This window comes from Procambarus clarkii, chromosome 69 (genome assembly GCF_040958095.1).
Source record: "Procambarus clarkii isolate CNS0578487 chromosome 69, FALCON_Pclarkii_2.0, whole genome shotgun sequence".
Lineage (NCBI taxonomy): Eukaryota > Metazoa > Arthropoda > Malacostraca > Decapoda > Cambaridae > Procambarus > Procambarus clarkii.
This window is the reverse complement of record NC_091218.1, coordinates 26,702,176-26,726,920: the sequence shown is the minus strand read 5'-3', so window position 1 is coordinate 26,726,920 and position 24,745 is coordinate 26,702,176. Positions and strand designations below refer to the sequence as shown.

The 24,745-nt window shown below is 45.7% G+C and overlaps 1 protein-coding gene across 1 annotated transcript in view; it reads right to left on the bottom strand.

Annotated features, from left to right (window-relative positions):
• The window catches only part of LOC123772279 (calcium-activated chloride channel regulator 3A-1), a 253,061-nt gene that overhangs the window by 21,157 nt on the left and 207,159 nt on the right, over positions 1-24,745 (bottom strand). Inside the window, exon 16 of the mRNA XM_069311299.1 lies at positions 5,703-5,847. Within this exon, the coding sequence (XP_069167400.1) occupies positions 5,703-5,847 (145 nt within the window). The remainder of the gene's footprint in view (positions 1-5,702; positions 5,848-24,745) is intronic.

The following is a 24,745-nucleotide window of genomic DNA, read 5'->3' as shown; positions in this document are numbered from 1 at the left end:
CTCTTTACCCATACACTCTCTCACTACCCATACACTCACTTACAACTAATACACTCGCCAACTACCCATACACACGCCCAATCCCGTACTCTCGCTCACTACCCATACACTCAGTCAATACCCATTTGTGGGAAAATCTGACTCCAATATTTGTATTAATTAATGAAAACTTCAATAGCTTCGAAGGACCACCACTTTTTGTGAAAAAGTGTAAAACGAATAGGGTGAGCAAGAGGTTTAATATTGATTCCAAGAACTAGTGTCCTATGGATCTTAAAGGTACTGTATTATATCATGAATTGGAGTGAAATTAACTTTCACAAATTGTGGGGTACGAGCGCTAAGATACGATTACGTACTAGCACCAATAATATGACGCTGGTTCTATCGTCAGAAAGAAATGTAAGTATATATGTATATTATAATTCATATGCATAGAATCAAAATATAAATGGAATTAGTAAATAATGGATATCATTCATAAATGATAAGTAAATGATAATTTCAGTAGAAAACATTCATGTAATTAAATGTTAGTATATTTCTAATACTATACTATTAGAAAATAATGTCAGCTTAGCTGTTCGACTGAATTAGTTGGAAAAGTGCGGACGCTCACGACGACACACTCGTTGCAACATGATGTCGAGCAAACACATGGAATGAAAGTTATTCTTCTCGTTAAACGCTGCAACCAGTCAAGCTGAAAGGCAGATTAAATGTGAAAGATGTCTAGACTATAATTAATATCACTATTTCTGATTGAAAGTGGGAGTCTAGACTTAATAAAGACTAACTTTGTTTATGATGTTATTGCGTTGCATAACGTACTAGTAACCTACACATGAAAATGTTATCAAAGTGCACTCTATAACAAATATCATTAGGAAACTAGAGGAATTATGCTCGCCGGAGCTTGTGTTGAATGCAGATGAAGATCTCCACGAACTCTGGCACCCGGTGTTGCAAGGATGACGTAAATATGTCGTTAAGTAGGAGTTCTGCAGCACAGTAACTTTGGCAAGATGAATGCCACGCTTCCGCTCTATGTAATGGCGTCCCAGCAAGTTCTGACGCTGCTCTCCCTCCTCCTCCTTCCTAATCCCGATTGCGCATGTGCGGCTCTCGGTACCTCGAGCGTAAAATGAATTTATGTATATCGGAGTTAATTAGGGAAGGAAGAGATTGGGACGAGTATTTATGTCACGTTTAAATCTTTCATGTCATAATATAACCTCTCGCAGCGTAAGTCGGTTGATTAAAGCTGCGTAAATAAATGAGGAATATAAAGTGGAATTATTTTAGCTTTTAATAATTTCCACTGGAGTGGATAATTTTAACTAAATAAGTGAGTTCCAGTAAGCAGTAATGTGCTACGTAAATAAACTTATTATACAGCGATTATCCTTAGTGAAGGAAAGTAATAAATTGGACTCTATTTAAACCCAACAATGTGGAGATATTGCCTGGTGATGCCTGTCTGAACACGAGTAGGAAAGATTTGGCCAAATATTGTGCATTATAAAATCATGATTATAGTTAATTTTACAAGTTAGTAATTTTTAGTAAATACTTGTGATTAATACAAAAATGTTGTATAAAATACAAAAGATGTATGAAAACTGTTGGTTATTTCCAGCATACCAATATACACTCGCTCAGTATCCATGCATGCACTCACTAACTACTAATACTTTCTTGCACACTACCAATTCACATGCCCACTACCAATACACTTGCTCACTACCAATACACACGCCCACTCTCCATACACTCATTCACTACCATACACTCGCTTACTTCCCATACACTCGGTCACTACTCATTCACTCTCTCACTACCCATACTCTCGCCCACTACCAATACATTCGCTCACTACCATTCACTTGCTCACTACCGATACACTTGCTCACTACCAATACACACGCCCACTACCCATACACTCGCTCACTACCCATAAACTCGCTGACTTCCCATACACTCGCTCACTACCCATACACTCGCTCATTACCTATACACTCGCTCACTACTCATACACTCGCTCATTACCATATACTCGCTCACTACCGATACACCTGCTCACTGCCCGTACACTTGCTAACTTCTAATACACTCTCTCACTACCCATACACTCGCTTACTATCCATACACTCTTGCTCTACCAGTATACCCTCTCAATACCCATACACTCGCTTTCAACCCATACAAACCCCCACTATCCATACACTCGCTCACTACCCATATACTCGCTCACTTCACATTAACTCTTTGACTATCTATTCACTCGCTCAGTACTCATACACTCGGTAACTTCCGATACACTCGCTCACTACTATACACTCACTCACTACTGATACACTCCCTCACTACCCATACACTACCTCACTACTTATACTGTCGTTCATTACCCATACTCTCACACTCGCTCACTACCCATACACTTGCTAGCTACCGATTCACTGCCTCACTTCCTATACACTCACTCACTATTAATACACTCACTCACTATAAATACACTCAATCAATAATAATTCACTCATTCACAACTAATACACTCGCTCACTACTAAAACATTCGCTCACTACTAATATACTCTCTCACTACTAATAAGCTCGCTCACTTCCCATACACTAGCTCACTACCCATACACTCAATATGCATACACTCCGTTAATACTAATACACTCGCCAATTATCCATACACACACCCACTACCTATATACTCGCTCACTACCCATGCACTCGGTCAATACCCATTCACTCACTCAGTATTCATGAATAAACTTGCTAACTTCTACTACACTTACTCAGTACCAATACACACGTCCACTACCCATACACTCGCTCACTACCCATACACTCGCTCACTACCCATACACTCGCTCACTACCCATACACTCGCTCAGTACTCATACACCCACTCACTAATAATACACTCGCTCACTACCCATACACTCGCTCAATACTCATACACCCACTCACTAATAATACACTCGATCACTACCCATACACTCACTCACTACCCATACACTCACACTCCCTCACTACCCATGAACTCTTTCATTATCATACACTCACACTCCCTCACTACCCATACAATCGCTCACTACCAATACAGTCGCTCACTACATTACCCTTGTTCACTACCCATACATGCACACTAACTCATTACCAATACACTCACTTACTATCCATACACTCGCTTTATACTAATGCACTCTCTCAATAACCATACACTCACTCACTATCCATACACTTCCTCACTATCTATACACTACCTCACTACCATACTCGGTTACTTCCCATACACTCACTCACTACTAATAAACTCACTCTTTACATATACACCCACTCACTACCCATACACTCACTACGCATACACTCGCCAACTACGCACACACACGCCCACTACCCATACACTCACCAGCTACGAACACAGTTCCTCACTACCCATATATTCACACTCGCTCACTACCCATACACTCGCTTACTACCAATACACTCACTTCCAATACACTCGCTCACTATCCATACACTCGCTCACTACCCATACACTCGCTCACTACCCATACACTCGCTCACTACCCATACACTCGCTCACTACCCATACACTCGCTCACTACCCATACACTCGCTCACTACCCATACACTCGCTCACTACCCATACACTCGCTCACTACCCATACACTCGCTCACTACCCATACACTCGCTCACTACCCATACACTCGCTCACTACCCATACACTCGCTCACTACCCATATACTCGCGCACTACCCATACACTCGCTCACTACCCATACACTCCCTCACTATCCATATACTCGCGCACTACCCATACACTCCCTCACTACCCATACACTCCCTCACTACCCATACACTCGCTCACTACCCATACACTCGCTCACTACCCATACACTCGCTCACTACCCATACACTCTCTCACTACCCATACACTCGCTCACTACCCATACACTCGCTCACTACCCATACACTCGCTCACTACCCATACACTCGCTCACTACCCAGTGTCACAGGTTCCAGGGCGGTTGGGTTGATACACAAACAATATTTTCCTCACACAAAAACACGATACATTAAAGTGCGGTAGAGGGAGGTTATGTGCAAGGTGGCTCAGTTGATGTGAAAGACAAACACTTTCCTACCCAATATAGCTACACTATTGAGTATAAACCCAAATTGGATACAGGTAATTTGGGGTTACACCTAAACACAGCTGTTGTTTTACTTTTGTTGCAGTCAAAAAGGGTGACTGTGGGTACAGCTACCAGTAAGCTGGGTGACTGTGGGTACAGCTACCAGTAAGCTGGGTGACTGTGGGTACAGCTACCAGTAAGCTGGGTGACTGTGGGTACAGCTACCAATAAGCTGGGTGACTGTGGGTACAGCTACCTGTAAGCTGGGTGACTGTGGGTACAGCTACCAGTAAGCTGGGTGACTGTGGGTACAGCTACCAGTAAGCTGGGTGACTGTGGGTACAGCTACCAGTAAGCTGGGTGACTGTGGGTACAGCTACCAATAAGCTGGGTGACTGTGGGTACAGCTACCTGTAAGCTGGGTGACTGTGGGTACAGCTACCAGTAAGCTGGGTGACTGTGGGTACAGCTACCAGTAAGCTGGGTGACTGTGGGTACAGCTACCAGTAAGCTGGGTGACTGTGGGTACAGCTACCAGTAAACTGGGTGCTTGTGGGTACAGCTACCAGTAAGCTGGGTGACTGTGGGTACAGCTACCAGTAAGCTGGGTGACTGTGGGTACAGCTACCAGTAAGCTGGGTGACTGTGGGTACAGCTACCAGTAAGCTGGGTGACTGTGGGTACAGCTACCAGTAAGCTGGGTGACTGTGGGTACAGCTACCAGTAAACTGGGTGCTTGTGGGTACAGCTACCAGTAAGCTGGGTGACTGTGGGTACAGCTACCAGTAAGCTGGGTGACTGTGGGTACAGCTACCAGTAAGCTGGGTGACTGTGGGTACAGCTACCAGTAAACTGGGTGCTTGTGGGTACAGCTACCAGTAGGCTGGGTGACTGTGGGTACAGCTACCATTAAACTGGGTGACTGGGGGGGGGTACAGCTACCAGTAAGCTGGGTACCTGTGGATACAGCTACCAATAAGTTGCGTGACTGTTGTTACAGCCACCAGTAAGCCGGGTGCCTGTGGGGTACAGCTACCACTAATTAAGCTTGGTGAATGTGGGTACATTTACCTGTAAGCTGGGTGCCTATGGGTACAGCTACCAGTAATTAAGCTGGGTGCCTATGGGTACAGCTACCAGTAAGCTGGGTGCCTATGGGTACAGCTACCAGTAAGCTGGGTGCCTATGGGTACAGCTACCAGTAAGCTGGGTGCCTATGGGTACAGCTACCAGTAAGCTGGGTGCCTATGGGTACAGCTACCAGTAAGCTGGGTGCCTATGGGTACAGCTACCAGTAAGCTGGGTGCCTGTGGGGTACAGCTACCAGTAAGCTGGGTGCCTATGGGTACAGCTACCAGTAATTAAGCTGGGTGCCTATGGGTACAGCTACCAGTAATTAAGCTGGGTGACTGTGGGTACAGCTACCAGTAAGCTGGGTGACTGTGGGTACAGCTACCAGTAAGCTGGGTGACTGTGGGTACAGCTACCAGTAAGCTGGGTGACTGTGGTCGTGGTGTGGTGGTAGTTGTAGCCTGTAGCCAAGACTTACCATATCCTCGATCAAGGTCGTCCCCGGGCGCTGTGAAGGTCAGGGTAACTAGGTCGTTAGCTGCATGGCCTCTGAGGTCAGTGACCCGAGCTGGAGGGAAGACGTCCACTTGACCTGGCTCGCTCACCACAACAGCTGACCCAATCTGTCAACACATCCGGATTATCTACTGCCGCATTATTAATGGTTTTAACATGCTCTCATAGACCAGATTGCAGTTATATAGAAGCATTTTATGTTTCTTTTATGGGCCCAATATATATATGGAAGGGGTGATGTGGCATTAACACAAGACAGAACAAAATGTGGTATTAATAGGGTATTAATTTCATCAACACAAGACAGAACAAGGGTATTAATAGGGTATTAATTTCATCAACACAAGACAGAACACGAAACAATGGATATTGAATAGAAGTGTTTGTAGAAAGCCTATTGGTCCATATTTCTTGATGCTTCTATATTGGAGCGGAGTCTTGAGGTGGGTAGAATATAGTTGTGTAATAATTGGCTGTTGACTGTTGACCCCTTCCACCTCACTCAAATATAGATATAAAATCGGAGATACGTAAGTTCTATTCAGTTGTGTATTTGTGAACTAAAGTCTTTGAAAATGTAATAAGTTTTACGAAACGCGCCCGTGTCGCGTCAGACTAGAAATAAAAATGAATTTTGGAGAATTGATTTTTAATTTACCTCCAACAGTGAAGCGTAATGTACGAAAGATTGAGAAAATTCGTGTTAGAATTATTAATCTTACTTTTTCGGTCATATTTAATAATATATATATATATATATATATATATATAGCTTTCCTTCTCTACTCCCCTTCGTCTCAGCAGGGTACAGTAGGGAATTGACGCTGCTGTTTGGGGAACATGAAGTTGTTTCTGCAGAAGGTGTCCAGCAGGGAGACCCACTTGCCCCTTTTCTTTTTTGCATGGCTGTTAAAGAGGTCACAAGCAGGTTGACCAGCGAACTCAACATCTGGTTCCTGGACGATGGCACCCTGGCAGGGACACAGGAGTCCCTGCTAGAAGATCTACAGCCGGTGAAATCTAAGGGAGAGGAGTTAGGACTCACCCTATACCCATTAAAGTGTGAAATCATCTCATCTAGCCAACCAACCATAGATGCAGTGCGAACCATATTGCCAGGAGCCCAAGTGATCGCTCCCACCGACAGTGTGCTGCTAGGGGCACCTCTGGGCTCGAGCGCCATTGAGGTAGTCCTCGAAGAAAAGCTGAACGACCTGAGGAGGATGTAGGGAAGAATAGGGGCTTTGGACGCCCACGATGCTTTGTACCTTCTCACAAGGTGCCTGGCTTTGCTCAGACTGACCTATTTCCTAAGGTGTGCTCCCTCCTTCGACAGCCCAAAATTAACAGAATATGACACACTCCTAAGGTCAATAACCGTGAAAGTGTTAAACCTCTCCCTGCAAGATGACCAATGGGACCAAGCAACGCTCCCAGTTAGACTCGGGGGAATAGGTATTCACAAGGCGACACAGTTAGCATTGCCAGCATTCTTATCTTCGACCAGTGCAACAGGTGAATTAGTTAAGGAAATACTACCGGAACACCTAAGAGACTCCATTGGGATTCATGATCCCAAATTCGCGGAAGGAGCCGGTCAGTGGGACACTCTTGTCAACTCTCATCCTCGACCGACTTTTCCAAATGACTGCAAACAGTCCAAATGGGATAGCCCCATAGTGGAGAACATCGCCACATCATTGCTGCCCAGCAAACACAGAAAGTTTGTGGACGTTTTTAAATGGTCCCACAAAGGTAATACTGTAACTTTTGACATAAATACGTATATCTGACGTTCTTAAAACCAAAGGATATAACTAAAAACATATATTCTTGAGACACAATTTTTTAAGATTTATGTAAAAATTTAAAAATAATAGTAAATGCTATGGAATTATAATGTTTTCATGCTTTATATTTAAGAATAAATAATTTTCAGTCAACATTTAGTTTTTTTTGTTTACTTTCTGTAAAGCTATCCAATTTACGTTCTTATAACATAAATATAACATTTATATGACGTCAGTATAACGTTATTTACACATCATTACGTTATTATGATGTTATATTAATGTATAATTCCTGTGTGAAAACCAGAATATATATTGAACTTTATGTTTTAAACCTTGTAAAGTTATCATAAAACTTGGAATAAGACGGTAAGCATGCTTTACTTATGAAAATATACAAACAAATCAACAAAAACATTTTAACATAAAAACATGAACAACATGAATAAAAACATGAATGAATTTGTAAAGAATTTTTTAATTTGAGTTAAACTAAATACAAACTTAATATGTTTTGCTAACGCAAAAATATATTCCCGAGGTATTGTAATTGCTAATAAATATTTAATACAATTATTTGTATCATTTTTTTTATTTTAGATTTCCGTATTGCTTGATAATATATAATAGCGTTTAGATAATGCTAGCGCTGGACATTCTTTAGGCTCGTTGCATGTTGTGGTAGTCGCCGCCATTTTAAAACCGTGTCGAGAGGGACTGCTGTTGGCTTATCCACAAAATCCTGCTGCATCTTCAATAGTTAAGGTAACTGTTTTCTTTTATTTGCTCTTAGACATGTGTAGTATATATATAAGCTTGTGGTGGTAGGCTGGATGGTGTGTTGATGGCCCTGGCTGGAGGTGTGTTGATGGTGGTGTTGTGTTGATGGCCCTGGCTAGAGGTGTGTTGATGGTGGTGTTGAGTTGATGGCCCTGGAGGCGTGTTGGTGGCCCTGGAGGTGTGTTGATGGCCCTGGAGACGTGTTGGTGGCCCTGGAGGTGTGTTGGTGGCCCTGGAGGTGTGTTGGTGGCCCTGGAGGTGTGTTGGTGGCCCTGGAGGTGTGTTGGTGGCCCTGGAGGTGTGTTGGTGGCCCTGGCTGGAGGTGTGTTGATGGTGGTGTTGTGTTGATGGCCCTGGAGGCGTGTTGATGGCCCTGGAGGTGTGTTGGTGGCCCTGGAGGTGTGTTGGTGGCCCTGGAGGTGTGTTGGTGGCCCTGGCTGGAGGTGTGTTGATGGTGGTGTTGTGTTGATGGCCCTGGAGGCGTGTTGATGGCCCTGGAGGTGTGTTGGTGGCCCTGGAGGTGTGTTGGTGGCCCTGGAGGTGTGTTGGTGGCCCTGGCTGGAGGTGTGTTGATGGTGGTGTTGTGTTGATGGCCCTGGAGGCGTGTTGATGGCCCTGGAGGTGTGTTGGTGGCCCTAGCTGGAGGTGTGTTGATGGCCCTATATATTTATATATATATATATATATATATATATATATATATATATATATATATATATATATATATATATATATATATATATATATATATATTTCGAAGTGGGTTTCCACTTCGGCCAATCATTAGCCAGATACCCACACCCACGTACAGACTGGCGAAGCGACTCAACGGCCTGCTGACTCCTTATGTTCCTTGCGCCTTCAGCCTGAAGTCTCCAAAGGAATTTGTTGGCTTACTGCGGGGCACACGGGCCACAGGGATAAGAGCCTCGTTGGACGTAGAATCGCTGTTTACCAACGTACCTGTGGACGAGACAATCGGAATGATAGCCGACAGAGTGTATCGTGATCCAGCCTGTACTCCTCTTGACATACCAGAAAATATTCTGAGGAAACTACTCCAAGCTTGTACTAAAGAGGCACCCTTATTGAGCCCGGATGGGCACATGTATAAGCAAGTAGATGGGGTCGCCATGGGTTCTCCCCTAGGTGTCCTGTTTGCAAACTTCTATATGGGTATCATCGAGCAAAAAGTCTTAGTCGACATGAACTTGAAACCGGCCATATACTGCAGGTATGTTGACGACATTTTTACACAGGTACCTGATGTCAGACATCTGCAGGAGCTGAAGGAGGCATTTGAGCAGAGTTCCGTGCTGCGTTTCACTTACGAGATGGAAAAGGATGGGAAGCTGCCCTTTCTAGATGTAACAGTCATGGAAAAGGGCGGAGGTTTCCACACTGCAGTCTACACTAAGGAAACAAACATAGGAATGTGCCTAAATGCCAACAGCGACTGCCCCGACAGGTACAAGAGGAGTGTTGTTAACGCATATGTCGACCGTGCTCTCAGCCACAGCTCAGAATGGAAGCAAGTCGACGAAGAACTCTGTAGGGTAAGGCAGGTCCTAGTCAATAACGGCTTCTCCAATGGTTTCGTCGAAGACATCATAAGAAGGAAAGTGAAAAGCCATGCAACCTCTGAAGAGACAACTAACACAACACCTATACCCCCTATTAGACTATTTTACAGGAACTTCTTTTCCACAGCTCATAAAACGGAGGAAAGGGTCCTGAAAGATATTGTTAATAGAAACGTTATCCCTACAGACAAAAATCAGAGGATACAACTGACGATTTACTATAAAACCAGAAAAACGGCCAGCCTACTCATGAGAAACTCTCCAGACACAAAACAGAACGCTTTAAAAGAGACTAACGTCGTCTATGCCTTCAAATGCCCACTTGGGGACTGTAAGCTCCAAAAAACCCAGTATATAGGCAAGACAACAACATCTCTTTCTAGGCGTTTAACGATGCATAAGCAACAGGGCTCCATTAAGGAACATATAATCTCTTCCCACAACCAAACCATCGCCAGAGAAATCCTAGTAAACAACACAGAAATCATCGATAGATACAGCGATAGCAGGCGGCTTGACGTTTGCGAGGCACTACACATCAAGAAGTCAACACCAGCAATCAACAGCCAATTATTGCACAACTATATTCTACCCACCTCAAGACTCCGCTCCAATATAGAAGCATCAAGAAATATGGACCAATAGGCTTTCTACAAACACTTCTATTCAATACCCATTGTTTGTGTTCTGTCTTGTGTTGATACTTTTAATACCCTATTAATATCCCCTCTTGTTCTGTCTTGTGTTAATGCCACATCACCCCTCCCACCTCACTCAAATGTAGATATAAAATCGGAGATACGTAAGTTCTATTCAGTTGTGTATTTGTGAACTAAAGTCTTTGAAAATGTAATAAGTTTTACGAAACGCGCCTGTGTCGCGTCAGACTAGAAATAAAAATGAATTTTGGAGAATTAATTTTTTATTTACCTCCAACAGTGAAGCGTAATGTACGAAAGATTGAGAAAATTCGTGTTAGAATTATTAATCTTACTTTTTCGGTCATATTTAATAATATATGTCTACAGGAAAGACTGCTACCAAAATATACTAATATATATATATATATATATATATATATATATATATATATATATATATATATATATATATATATATATATATATATATATATATATTTATATATATATAAATTTATATATATAAATATATATATATATATAAATATATATATATATATATATATATATATATAAATATATATATATATAAATATATATATATAAATATATATATATATAAATATATATATATATATATATATATGTCGTACCTAGTAGCCAGAACTCACTTCTCAGCCTACTATTCAAGGCCCGATTTGCCTAGTAAGCCAAGTTTTCCTGAATTAATATATTTACTATAATTTTTTTCTTATGAAATGATAAAGCAACCCTTTTCTCTATGTATGAGGTCGATTTTATTTTATTGGAGTTAAAATTAACGTAGATATATGACCGAACCTAACCAACCCTACCTAACCTAACCTAACGTATATTTATAGGTAAGGTTAGGTTAGGTAGCCAAAAAAAGCTAGGTTAGGTTAGGTTAGGTAGGTTAGGTAGACGAAAAAACATTAATTCATGAAAACCTGGCTTATTAGGCAAATCGGGCCTTGAATAGTAGGCTGAGAAGTGCGTTCTGGCTATTAGGTACGACATATATATATATATATATATATATATATATATATATATATATATATATATATATATATAAGCCTATACTTGCATAAACCACAAGTGAAGATTAACAATCTTTGGACAACACCCACCAGTGGGACTCGAACCCAGAAAGCACAACTACCTTCCAGTAGCTGCCATAACTAGTATGCTTTAACCCACTACACCATCAGACCCTACAAAAGAAGTAGAGACTTCGAGATATATATACATCTCAAATATCTCCACTTCCCGAGGGCACCAGATGAGTGTGAGGTTAGTCTGCATTTTTCGTCAAGCCACTGTCAATGTGAGAGAACTCGTGTCCAACTTATAAGCCTATACTTGCATAAACCACAAGTGAAGATTAACAATCTTTGGACAACACCCACCAGTGGGACTCGAACCCAGAAAGCACAACTACCTTCCAGTAGCTGCCATAACTAGTATGCTTTAACCCACTACACCATCAGACCCTACAAAAGAAGTAGAGACTTCGAGATATATATACATCTCAAATACCTCCACTTCCCGAGGGCACCAGATGAGTGTGAGGTTAGTCTGCATTTTTCGTCAAGCCACTGTCAATGTGAGAGAACTCGTGTCCAGCTTATAAGCCTATACTTGCATAAACCACAAGTGAAGATTAACAATCTTTGGACAACACCCACCAGTGGGACTCGAACCCAGAAAGCACAACTACCTTCCAGTAGCTGCCATAACTAGTATGCTTTAACCCACTACACCATCAGACCCTACAAAAGAAGTAGAGACTTCGAGATATATATACATCTCAAATATCTCCTCTTCCCGAGGGCACCAGATGAGTGTGAGGTTAGTCTGCATTTTTCGTCAAGCCACTGTCAATGTGAGAGAACTCGTGTCCAGCTTATAAGCCTATACTTGCATAAACCACAAGTGAAGATTAACAATCTTTGGACAACACCCACCAGTGGGACTCGAACCCAGAAAGCACAACTACCTTCCAGTAGCTGCCATAACTAGTATGCTTTAACCCACTACACCATCAGACCCTACAAAAGAAGTAGAGACTTCGTGATATATATACATCTCAAATATCTCCACTTCCCAAGGGCACCAGATGAGTGTGAGGTTAGTCTGCATTTTTCGTCAAGCCACTGTCAATGTGAGAGAACTCGTGTCCAGCTTATAAGCCTATACTTGCATAAACCACAAGTGAAGATTAACAATCTTTGGACAACACCCACCAGTGGGACTCGAACCCAGAAAGCACAACTACCTTCCAGTAGCTGCCATAACTAGTATGCTTTAACCCACTACACCATCAGACCCTACAAAAGAAGTAGAGACTTCGAGATATATATACATCTCAAATATCTCCACTTCCCGAGGGCACCAGATGAGTGTGAGGTTAGTCTGCATTTTTCGTGTGTGTGGTGATCAATGACTGTTGAGTGGTGATCAATGACTGTTGAGTGGTGATCAATGACTGTTGAGTGGTGATCAATGACTGTTGAGTGCTGATCAATAACTGTTGTGTGCTGATCGGTTGGTGTTGAGTGGTGATCGGTTGGTGTTAAGTGGTGATCAATAGGTGTTGTGTTGTGATCAACGACTGTTGTGTGGTGATCGGTTGGTGTTAAGTGGTGATCAATAGGTGTTGTGTTGTGATCAACGACTGTTGTGTGGTGATCGGTTGGTGTTTAGTGGTGATCAATAGGTGTTGTGTTGTGATCAGATATTGATGGTATAAAGTTGGGTATTGCTGATTAAGACCGACCGGCTCCCTGACCGACAGGGAGCCGGTCGGCCGAGCGGACAGCACGCTGGACTTGTGATCCTGTGGTCCCGGGTTCGATCCCGGGCGCCGGCGAGAAGCACTGGGCAGAGTTTCATTCACCCTATGCCCCTGTTACCTAGCAGGAAAATATGTACCTGGGTGTTAGTCAGCTGTCACGGGCTGCTTCCTGGGGGTGGAGGCCTGGTCGAGGTCCGGGCCGCGGGGACACTAAAGCCCCGAAATCATCTCAAGATAACCTCAAAAAGACGGTGGAATTGTCTGTTCAAATTCTGCAATGATCGTTGCTGCTGTAGATTTTGTTGTTACAGTGTCTGCAGTAATGCATCTAGTGTGCTTTGGTGCATTTGTCTCTCGTGCTGCAAGTTGATTTCCTTCTATTGTTATATCTCATGAGATGAGTGAAGAGTAGAGTGTGTGGCCCATTATATGGATGAGGTGAGTGAAGAGTAGAGTGTGTAGCCCACCATATGGATGAGGTGAGTGAAGAGTAGAGTGTGTGGCCCACCATATGGATGAGGTGAGTGAAGAGTAGAGTGTGTGGCCCACCATATGGATGAGGTGAGTGAAGAGTAGAGTGTGTGGCCCACCATATGGATGAGGTGAGTGAAGAGTAGAGTGTGTGGCCCACCATATGGATGAAGTGAGTGAAGAGTAGAGTGTGTGGCCCACCATATGGATGAGGTGAGTGAAGAGTAGAGTGTGTGGCCCACCTTATGGATGAGGTGAGTGAAGAGTAGAGTGTGTGGCCCACCATATGGATGAGGTGAGTGAAGAGTAGAGTGTGTGGCCCACCATATGGATGAGGTGAGTGAAGAGTAGAGTGTGTGGCCCACCATATGGATGAGGTGAGTGAAGAGTAGAGTGTGTGGCCCACCATATGGATGAGGTGAGTGAAGAGTAGAGTGTGTGGCCCACCTTATGGATGAGGTGAGTGAAGAGTAGAGTGTGTGGCCCACCATATGGATGAGGTGAGTGAAGAGTAGAGTGTGTGGCCCACCATATGGATGAGGTGAGTGAAGAGTAGAGTGTGTGGCCCACCATATGGATGAGGTGAGTGAAGAGTAGAGTGTGTGGCCCACCATATGGATGAGGTGAGTGAAGAGTAGAGTGTGTGGCCCACCATATGGATGAGGTGAGTGAAGAGTAGAGTGTGTGGCCCACCATATGGATGAGGTGAGTGAAGAGTAGAGTGTGTGGCCCACCATATGGATGAGGTGAGTGAAGAGTAGAGTGTGTGGCCCACCTTATGGATGAGGTGAGTGAAGAGTAGAGTGTGTGGCCCACCATATTGATGAGGTGAGTGAAGTAGATAGTGTGTGTCCCACCTTGTGTATGAGGTGGGTGAAGTAGACTGTGTGCACCCCACCTGCATAAGGTTGGTGAAGTAGACTGTATGAGGTGGGTGAAGTAGACAGTGTGTGTGCCCCACCTTATTTATGAAATGGTAAGGTTATATAGTGTGTAGACTAATGCATGTAAGAAGTGGGTGAGGTATACAGTGTACCAGCTGGTGAGAAGTGGGTGAGGTATACAGTGTACCAGCTGGTGAGAAGTGGGTGAGGTATACAGTGTACCAGCTGGTGAGAAGTGGGTGAGGTATACAGTGTACCAGCTGGTGAGAAGTGGGTGAGGTATACAGTGTACCAGCTGGTGAGAAGTGGGTGAGGTATACAGTGTACCAGCTGGTGAGAAGTGGGTGAGGTATACAGTGTACCAGCTGGTGAGAAGTGGGTGAGGTATACAGTGTATTAACAGGTGAGAAGTGGGTGAAGTGAAGTATGCAGTGTATCAGCTGGTGAGAAGTGGATGAGATTTACAGTGTACGGGCATGTGGCAGGTGAGTGAGGTATACAGTGTACGGGCATGTGACAGGTGAGTGAGGTATACAGTGTACGGGCATGTGGCAGGTGAGTGAGGTATACAGTGTACGGGCATGTAACAGGTGAGTGAGGTATACAGTGTACGGGCATGTGACAGGTGAGTGAGGTATACAGTGTACGGGCATGTGACAGGTGAGTGAGGTATACAGTGTACGGGCATGTGACAGGTGAGTGAGGTATACAGTGTACGGGCATGTGACAGGTGAGTGAGGTTTACAGTGTACGAGCAGTTGACAGCTGGGTAAGGTTTACAGTGTACGAGCAGTTGACAGTTGGGTAAGGTTTACAGTGTACGAGCAGTTGACAGCTGGGTAAGGTTTACAGTGTACGAGCAGTTGACAGCTGGGTAAGGTTTACAGTGTACCATCAGGTAGGTGACAGTTGGGTGAGTGTTACGATATAAACGCTTTCTATGACGTGTGGTGTAGCGAAATCGACGCCATCTATGGACCTGAACTCCAGCTCCATGGCATTAGGTGAGACGAAAACAACGCCATCTGTTGGCAGATGTGTGGCGTCTGTGAAAGGCTCCTGTTTCATACCTCAGTTAGGAGGTGAGGTCGATGATGATGATCTCTGGTGAGGACGTAACGGTATCAATGCCATCTGGATTGTGCATCATATTACATTTCCTACTTTCCCAGTGAAAGGTTGCCAACCTATTTTCTCCCTGTATACTTTCTGTCTGACTAATGACTTTTATGTTCACAGAGGTAACGTGATGAGTCTATTGCGCTGTAGACATCAGTTCACCTCAGGCAGTCCCGAACTCCTTACTTGGCCCTGTGTGAGGACAAGTGGCCGCCGTCAATAGTAAGCCGTGTGTTAGATGTTGTACTTATGCTGTGTTGTGTGGACCGACGTACCCAGGATTTGCCCAAGAAGAATTAGAAGACGACAGTATGGGCTGTCTGCTGAGAAGTGCTGCTAGTGTGTTGCTAGAGATGTCTGCCATTGAGACTCACTCGTGTTATGGTAATATCATGTTTCCGATAATATTAGCCTTACTGTGTTTATATTGTGAAATAAAGGCAGATGGAAGTGATCCGCTGAAAGGCAAGGTTAACTTCAGGCTTTCAGCTAGAGAGGGGAGACCTATAGAAGTCATATCATTATTGAGCGATGATGATGATGAGGTAGTAGGAGGAGCAGGTGAGTCACCACCCTCTCCTTCCCCCATTCACCCAATCCCACCAGCATCACCTGCCTCACCACCTCCACCAGAGGCACCTGCTTTTCCACCTCACTCTCCAGCACTCCTAGTGGGTTCTTCCACACCTTCACAACCCATACTCCCTCAGGTGATAGAATCAAAAATGTTATTGGAGCATACACCCGTTATTCTTTTTTTTTCCATTCCAGATCTTGTAAAATCATCCCCAGGTGTATATTTAAGATCATATGGACAGTTTTTTATTGACCATATCCTCACTAAATTCTTCCCCCAATCCCCTATCACTTTAAATTTATCCGTATCTAACCTTAATCATCCGTAATTTAAACATGCCTAATGAAGAAGATCTCCTTGATCCTATTAATAATGATGGATTCCCTATACGCGGCGAGGAGAGAACTATCACTTGAGAAGAGGTACCCACTGTTATAGATTTCTGGGGGGATGAGTTAGACGAAAAGATTGCTCGGTGTTTGGAAGAAAAAGAGGAGTCAAATGTCTCTGTTGAGCTTCTATTATGGTTTTACATAAACTGTGCTCAAATTGAACACTTCATAAGGCTTGGATCCCATGTTGAGCACTCTGAAGGTCTGCTTGGAAAGCAGCTGGTTCTCAATCCGAAGGGTGATGCTAACATCTGTCTAGTGCAGTGTCTGGCTGCATATAAATGTCTCGCTAGGGGTTATGGATCTACAGAATATCCGTAAATGATGTGCGAATGCGAGTTGCTGTCTAAGATATATTATTTGCCCAACAAATATGACCACCTGAGAAACATTTGAGGATATCACCAACATCGAAAAAATTAACAAAGTCAGGATCTTTGTTTATTCACTTGAATGGGACAACATTACTAGACGTTATTACATCACACTAGCCAGGAAAGGAAAAGCTGAACATGAAGTGATTGTCCCCTTGCTTATGTTAGAGAGCCCAGCATCTAGTACAGATTAACCCCTCCCTATCCGGTCCGTTGTCGTCGTGGAGGAGCTTAGTGGGCGCCTGCCGGAGTGTGATGCTCCTTAGGACTGCTGCTGTCTTCTCGAATTGTGCCGGGTAACTTTTCCTTATTTTTTTTGTTTCGTTTTTCTCCCCCCCCCCCCTTCTTCCCCTCTTCTCTATTCTCATTGTCATTTCCCGTCGACCATTTGCCTGTTTTGATTATTCTTTTGGCCTTCTTTTGTTTTGAGGCCCGAGTGTTTGAGGAGGCATACTCTCTCACCTGTAAAACTGTGGTACGCAACGTGTCGAGCGAGGGGACGCTTTTATTGTCAATCCTCCTTTCGTCACTGAACCCGACCTCGACGGACTGACGGTTCTTAAGGTGGCGTTTGTGGGGCGTATATTTACGAGGCACCCTTAGGGGGCACAGGCAAGACCGGCAACATGTTTCTTGTTGGGTATTCTGTCCTCTAACTGTGGCTCCGTGGTGGGTGTGGGGGGCACATTCGTGAATGAAAGTCTTTCCTGTTATTTTTATGTTGACGACTGTTCTTCTTGTACCTTCCTGGGCTCGTGGGGTGGGCGACCAAGCCCCCGAGTTGGACTGTGTTGGAAGACCGGGCTCTGTAGCCCCTGCTGCATTGGGCACCGACTGTTACGGCCCTCTTGGGTCGCAATTGGGTTCTTTCTCTGATGTTAGTAGAACTTGGGTATCCGGCCCCAAGCTAGTAGTGGCTTTCAAGGGGTGTGCTCCGTAACGCAAGTAAATTAAAGGGGAAGGGAGACAAAGGCAAAAACTTAATAATATAATTATCACCACTACCATAAATAATATATAGATTATCACACGGGGGAGGCATAAACACTATTATGTACAACGTGGTCTTCCTCTGAAGACTCTGGACGTTCACGGTGCTCAAGGCGAGTGGTCCTGGTTCTCTTGTGGCCTCGCGATGAATCCTTTGATTCCCTCGACGAGTCTACCCCGGCCACAGGCCAGCCGAACCACAGTCCCACTGGGTGCACCGTCGTGGAGGCCGTCAACCACAAATCCAGCCTTTAGCTGGCAGGTTCCAATCAGCAACGCTGCATAGGCCACTCCACGACCGATACTAGGGTTGCGAGCCCTAGGCAGAAGCCTCGTGTGATTCCACAAATCACTCTCCTCAGCATAACACCCCAGTGGTTATTCTTCTCCACGAGTCAGCCCCGGGTACGACAAATCCTCAACTGCCACGTCACAGGCAGGCTAACACAACAGTGTTCATCCAGGGGGGGGGGCGACTCACAACTTCAGCAGTTAACACTTGGAGATGCAACGGCTGCCTTGAATAGACTGATCCAACGTTCATTACAGCAGTCCCAGGTCGACTCTGTAATCAGACATGTCATCAGTACCGGTTACACTCTAAGGCATTTCACTTACCGGCTTAGACACAAACGCCCACCTATCCACTCCATAGATGGCGTTGCTGTCTAAGCGTCACCTCACCAGAGGTCAGCAGCGGCTACGTCACGAGCTGATTAGGACGGGAAACTAGCCCTTGTGGCCAGTATATCTCGTCCTCACTAGATGGCGTCGTCCATTTGGAGGGGGTTTCGGGAGCTGACCCACAGATGGCGCGGTCGTCACTGCTCCGTGCTCGGACGCTGGGCTCGGGTCCGTAACACCGACCATGCTCCTCCTTTGACCCTCCTGGCTACTCCCCTCGGCTCCCCTCCTTTCTCTGTGGTTGGGTCGAGCCACTAGCCCCCAGTGGTGACCACCTCGTCCGCCCTCTGGCACGGTTCAGTCTCTCATTGCGACTACTATGCATTTTAACCTCTCTTTCTGGGGGTTCCCAACGCCGTACCCACCATGGCCACACTTGCATAATCCCTTCCCATACTGATGCGTACCAAGCCTTGTTTGGTCCCGCTTCGTATGTCAAATACTTTGATCTCCTTCCTCTGGATTCTACACCTGACGATTAAGTCCACTACGGGCTCACCATAGCCCGTGCTACTTGAAACTTTTTGTTACAGGTAGCACACCTTAAACAACAAACAAACAATTATCCCTCCATAGGCACCTTGTTGATTCAGTAGATGCCTCTGTTACTTTCAACCCCACCCATCTTGTACCGAGATGGTACAAGTGTCGTTGCTGCTCCTTCTCAGGATGCAGCCACCCGCTTGGCTGCATTATCCTGCTTTGGCGAGACCCCTGTTCGGGTCTCCAAGAACGCTCAGTTGAATGCCAGTGTTGGCACTGTTCTCCTTCCACCCCATGCTGCAACCGGTGTTAGGAGTCTACAGGACTGCCACGAAGATATTCGGCATATCCTCGAAGCCCAGGGCCCTTCTGTCTTCCAGGTGGACACGTTTACTGGTCCCCCTTGTGGTCGTCGCCGTCAGCCCCTTCGTGTTGTGAAGATTACCTTTGATGGTAGGACCCTTCCGCCCTCTGGCATTCTTGCTGGTACCAGGTGCTCCGTCTAGGATTACATTCTCTCTCCTCGGCTGTGTAATAAGTGCTGGAGGTTTGTGCATGGTGGCCTCCGATGCTGCAGTACTGTCTCTCTCTGTCCCTTGTGCGGAGACGAAGGTCACTTTATGTCGGAGTGCACTTCTCCCAGAGCTCGCTGCCTCAATTGCGGTGAGGCCTAACCTACCTTCTCCCGTGCGTGTGTACATTACAAACTTGAGGCAGCCATCCCCAACTTGAAGCACCGGGAACGTTTGTCTTTTCCTGAGGTGAGGCGCCAAGTTCGCAATTTCCCCCCCTTTCACTGGAGTCTCGTAAGCTCGTGTGTTGCGCTCTTCCTCTCCTCGTCCTTCCCACCTTCCTCAGTCTCACACCCGTTTCCAGGCCTTAGACCCAGACACGCTCACCGCCTCCTCCTCTGTTCCTTTACGTTCTGTCCCGAAGGGCTCCCCTCCTGGTTCTCTGTCGGGGGCTCTCGTTCTTTCTACCCAGTCTGTCATGTCTCCTGTGTCTTATTTCTCGTCTCCCTCCGATCCTTCTCCTCTGTCTCTTACTAAGAGAAGGATGTCCACGCCTTCTCGTCCACGGCGCCTGTCTGTGTGGGCTGATGTCCATCACTCTCCCAGCAGTCATCATATTGTTCGCTCTCGTTCTTCTTCTCCTGTTGAGACACTTGAGTCTTTTGCTCAGTACGTTGTTGCTAGGACGCCTTTCTTGCTTTGGCGCTTTGAGTCAGAAGCGAAAGCCTGGCTCATCTCCTTCCTTCTCCCACTGTGGGTAAGAAGGCTTCCCTTTCTTCCTCGCACCCTACCACTGACTCTCTCGCTCCATCCCCTCCCGTTTCGGTGGTCTCACCCCCTGTTCCTTATATGGAGGTTTCTTTGGGCCCCGCTTCCCTCTCGGTTGCTGCCCTTGCTGAGGTGCTCTCCCAGGTTTCTGCCCCTCCTCCTGCTACTCTCCTTGACCCTCGGTTGTCCCCCCCCCCCTTCCTCCTCCGGACCCTGCATGTCCGCCTCTGGTCAGTCCTCCCACTCCCTTCCCTCCATCCTTATTCAGTTTACCCATGCCCCCTAACCCTGAATTCGCTGACCTTGATCCTGATCCTGCGCTTCTTTAACGTGCTGTGTTCCTTTTTCACCTTTGTTTCTTCATTGTTCTCTGTTGCTGTCCTTTTTCTCTTTGTCGATGTCTATTCTTCAATGGAATATCCGTGGGTATTACGCCAGTTTCCATCAACTCCAACTTCTGATTTCACAGTTTCCGCCCTTTGTGTCTGTCTCCACAAGCAGATGTTTGGTGCTCGTCCTGGTCGCTTCTGTGGCTCTTTCTTTCTCTCCCTTTCCCCCAGCTTTTGCTGGGGGCCCATTCCCCTTCTGCTCTCGTCATTCGTTCTGGTGTTCCCTTCGTCCCCCTACTTTTTCCGTCGCTTCTCCAATGTTCTGCTGAACGTGTTTGTGTGTAAATGGTACATGGTTGGTTCCATTTATCTCCCCCAAATGTCTCGCTTTCTCTTCCTGATCTTAAACACCTACTGGACTCCTTGCTAGGGCATGTGCTTCTGCTGCGTGATTTCAATTGTCGACATACCCTCTGGGGTGATCTTCTGACAAACACTTGGGTCGCCTTCTCGAACCGTTCATCCTCTCTTCTTCCCTGTCTCTTCTGAATTCTGGCGAACCTACTCATTTGGACTCTTAGACTCGCACCCTTTCCTGTCTTGATCTTTCACTCTGCTCGTTGTCTCTTTACATAAATTTCACGTGGCGGGTTCTTGATGACCTCCATGGCAGTGACCATCTCCCCATCCTTGTTACCTTTTTCTCTTTTCACCTTTCCCTCTCCTTCCCTAGGTGGCAGTTCAAAGGCAGACTGGAACCTATTTACCCTCCGTGCTGCTCTCTACGACCTCTCCATTCTGCCTCTCCCTCGTGCTCTCCTCCTTTTTTATGACATCATCTTCGATGCTGCCCTCCGCTCTATTCCTCGCTCTTCCTCTCGGAGACCACGGAAGTGCATTCCCTGGTGGAATGTGGACTGTGCTTGGGCTGTCTGCTGTAAGCGTGCAGCCTGGAAGAGACACCACCGCCGGCAGACACTGATTCTTTTCTTTTGTTTCTCAAGGTGAGTGCAGTGGCCCGTAGGGCTATCCGTACAGCTAAACGTGAGTGTTGGAAGTCTTATGTTTCCACCATTACGTCTGAAACTCCTCTGCCGCAGATCTGGAAGCGTATCCGCAAGATAGCGGGTAAGTTCGTTACCGATGTCTCGCCGGTCCTTCACCTCAGTGGTACTCTTGTGGCAGACCTGTTGCAGGTCGCGACCGAACTGGGTTTCCACTTTTCTTCTGTTAGCTCTGGTTCTCATCTTCCTCAATCTTTCCTTCTTCGTAAACCTGTTCTTCAATCTCGTCCTTTAGATTTCTGCACCCACCTCAGACTTCCCTATAATGATCCCTTCTCTCTCTCTCTCTCTCTCTTAACTTCAGTCTGCCATGGCCCTCTGCGGTTCTACAGCGGCGGGCTCCGATGGCATTCATTATGAGATGCTTCCCCATCTCCCTCCGTGCACGTCTCAGTATTTACTGAGTCTGTATAATCGGGTCTGGGAGTCATCGTCAGTCCCTGAGGACTGGCTCGATGCTGTTGTTCTCCCTGTTCGGAAACCAAGGTCTCTTGGGACATCCCCTCATTACTTCCGCCCTTTTGCCCTTACGAGTTGTGTCTGCAAACTCTTTGAACGTATGGTTAACGTTCGTCTGATGTGGTTCTTAGAACGCTATTGCCACTTCTGCCTTTCTCAATTTGGTTTTCGCAAGTGCCGCAGCACAACAGATGTCCTGGTGAACTTGGAGGTCTATATTCCTACTGCTTTTGCTGCGAAGACCTCCGTTGTTGCCGTCCTTTTCGACATGGAAAAGGCTTACGGCACTACTTAGCGATATCATAATCTGTTCCAACTTCATTCTTTTGGCCTTCGTGGGAATCTCCCTCTCTTCCTCCAAAGTTTCCTATCTCGTCATTCCTTTTGAGTGAGGCTCGGTACCACTCTCTCTGCTCCTTTTCGGCAATATGAGGGTATGCCCCATAGTAGTGTTCTGAGCACTACTCTTTTTTCTGGTTGCCCTCAATGGTTTTCTGTCCTCTCTTTCTTCTGGCGTCTTCTACGCTCTCCATGTCGACAATCTTGCCCTTTGCTGTTGGGGTGATGATTCGCCTCGCCTTCAACGGCGACTTCAACTTGCGATTGATGCCGTGTCGTCTTGGGCTACCGATCATGGCTTTAAGTTCTCTACGTCTAAGACTTGTGCTATGACTTTTTCTAGGAAACATGCCGTTCTTCGTCCTCTTTGTCGTTTTATGGTCATCTCCTTGTGTACAAGGATTCCGCTAAGCTTTTGGGGTTAATCTTTGTCACTCATTTGTCTTGGTCGCTCCATATCTCTTACCTCCGAGTTGAATGCTCTAAGGCCTTCCCTCCTTAAGGTTTTGTCCCATACTTCTTGGGGGGTGGAGAGGTGCACTCTTCTTGCTTTACATTTCTCTCTCGTCCTGTCTAAGGTCGATTATGGTAGCCCTTTTACTCGTCTGCTTCTCCTTCTACTCTTCGCCGTCTTGATGCTTTGCACCATACTGGATAGCGCCTCAGCTCTGGTGCCTTTCGTTCGACTCCCGCCCTCAGCTTGTATGTTGACACTGGCTTCCTATTTCTTCATGACCGCAGTGATCGCTACTGTCTTCACTATGTTGTGTGGTCCTTGCAACATCCTTCTTCTCGCCTCTGTCGTGCTTTAACTTTTATCCCTCCTGTAGTTCCTGTTCCTCTTCACCACCTCCCTCTTTCTGTCTGGTTATCTCGCTTACAGGATTCTTTCAGTTTGTATTTCTAATATTTCTCCTCGTATTGTTCCTTGCTTGCCCCCGTGGAGAGTCCCCCTTCCGAAGTTTTGTACATCCTTGACCCGCATCACTAAAGCCTTTACACCTCCTACAGTTCCGAAACATCTTTTTCTTGAGCACTTTTCTTCGCACTCCTGCTCCGTTTCCATCGTCACCGATGGGTCTAAGTCTGCGGATGGTGTAGGCTACTCTGTTGTTTTTCCTGACCGCACTTATACGTGTCGCCTACCTCCAGAGACTAGCATCTCTACAGCAGAACTTTATGCTATTCTCTATGTACTTCGTCTCCTGCTTTCTCATTGTCAATCTTCCTGTGTGGATGTCGTTGACTCTCGTAGTGCCCTCATGGCTCTCGGGTCCTTTAATCCGGTCCATCCAGTGGTCGTCGAGATTCAACATTGGCTGTTGCTTATTTCCAGTAAATTTTAGTCAGTTGAGTTTTGCTGGGTTCCCAGCCATATTAGTGTCCTTTAAATGAGCGTGCAAATGCTGCCGCTAGAGTAGCTGTCTGCTCATGTTCCATCTCCCATAAAGATATTCCTTATTCTGACTTTTACCTAGTTATTCATACCTCCATCCTTACCCGTTGGCAAGATTGTTGGTCGTCTGTTACTGGTAACAAACTGCGTACTCTTAAGCGTAGTGTGTCCTCATGGCCTTCCTCCTACCACCGTAACCGGCGATTGGGAAACGGCTCTGGTGAGTTTGCGTATTGGTCATTCACGCTTAACTCACGGTCACTTAATGGAGCGCCGCCCTGCTCCTTATTGCCAAAATTGCATTGTCCCTCTTACAGTCGTGCATATCCTTGTTGAATGTCCTGACTTCCAGGACGAGCGTGTGTCTTGCTTTCTGACCATCCCTCGCGATCGCTTGTTCCTAGATAGAATTCTTGGTGAATCACATACTTTTGATATCGCTTGCCTTAGGCGTTTCTGTTCTCGTATTGGCATCCTCGGTGATATTTAGCGCCCTTTGATTATTCCGCAAATTTGATGGTGCTACATAGCCTTCCCGGTTTGGTGCCTTCT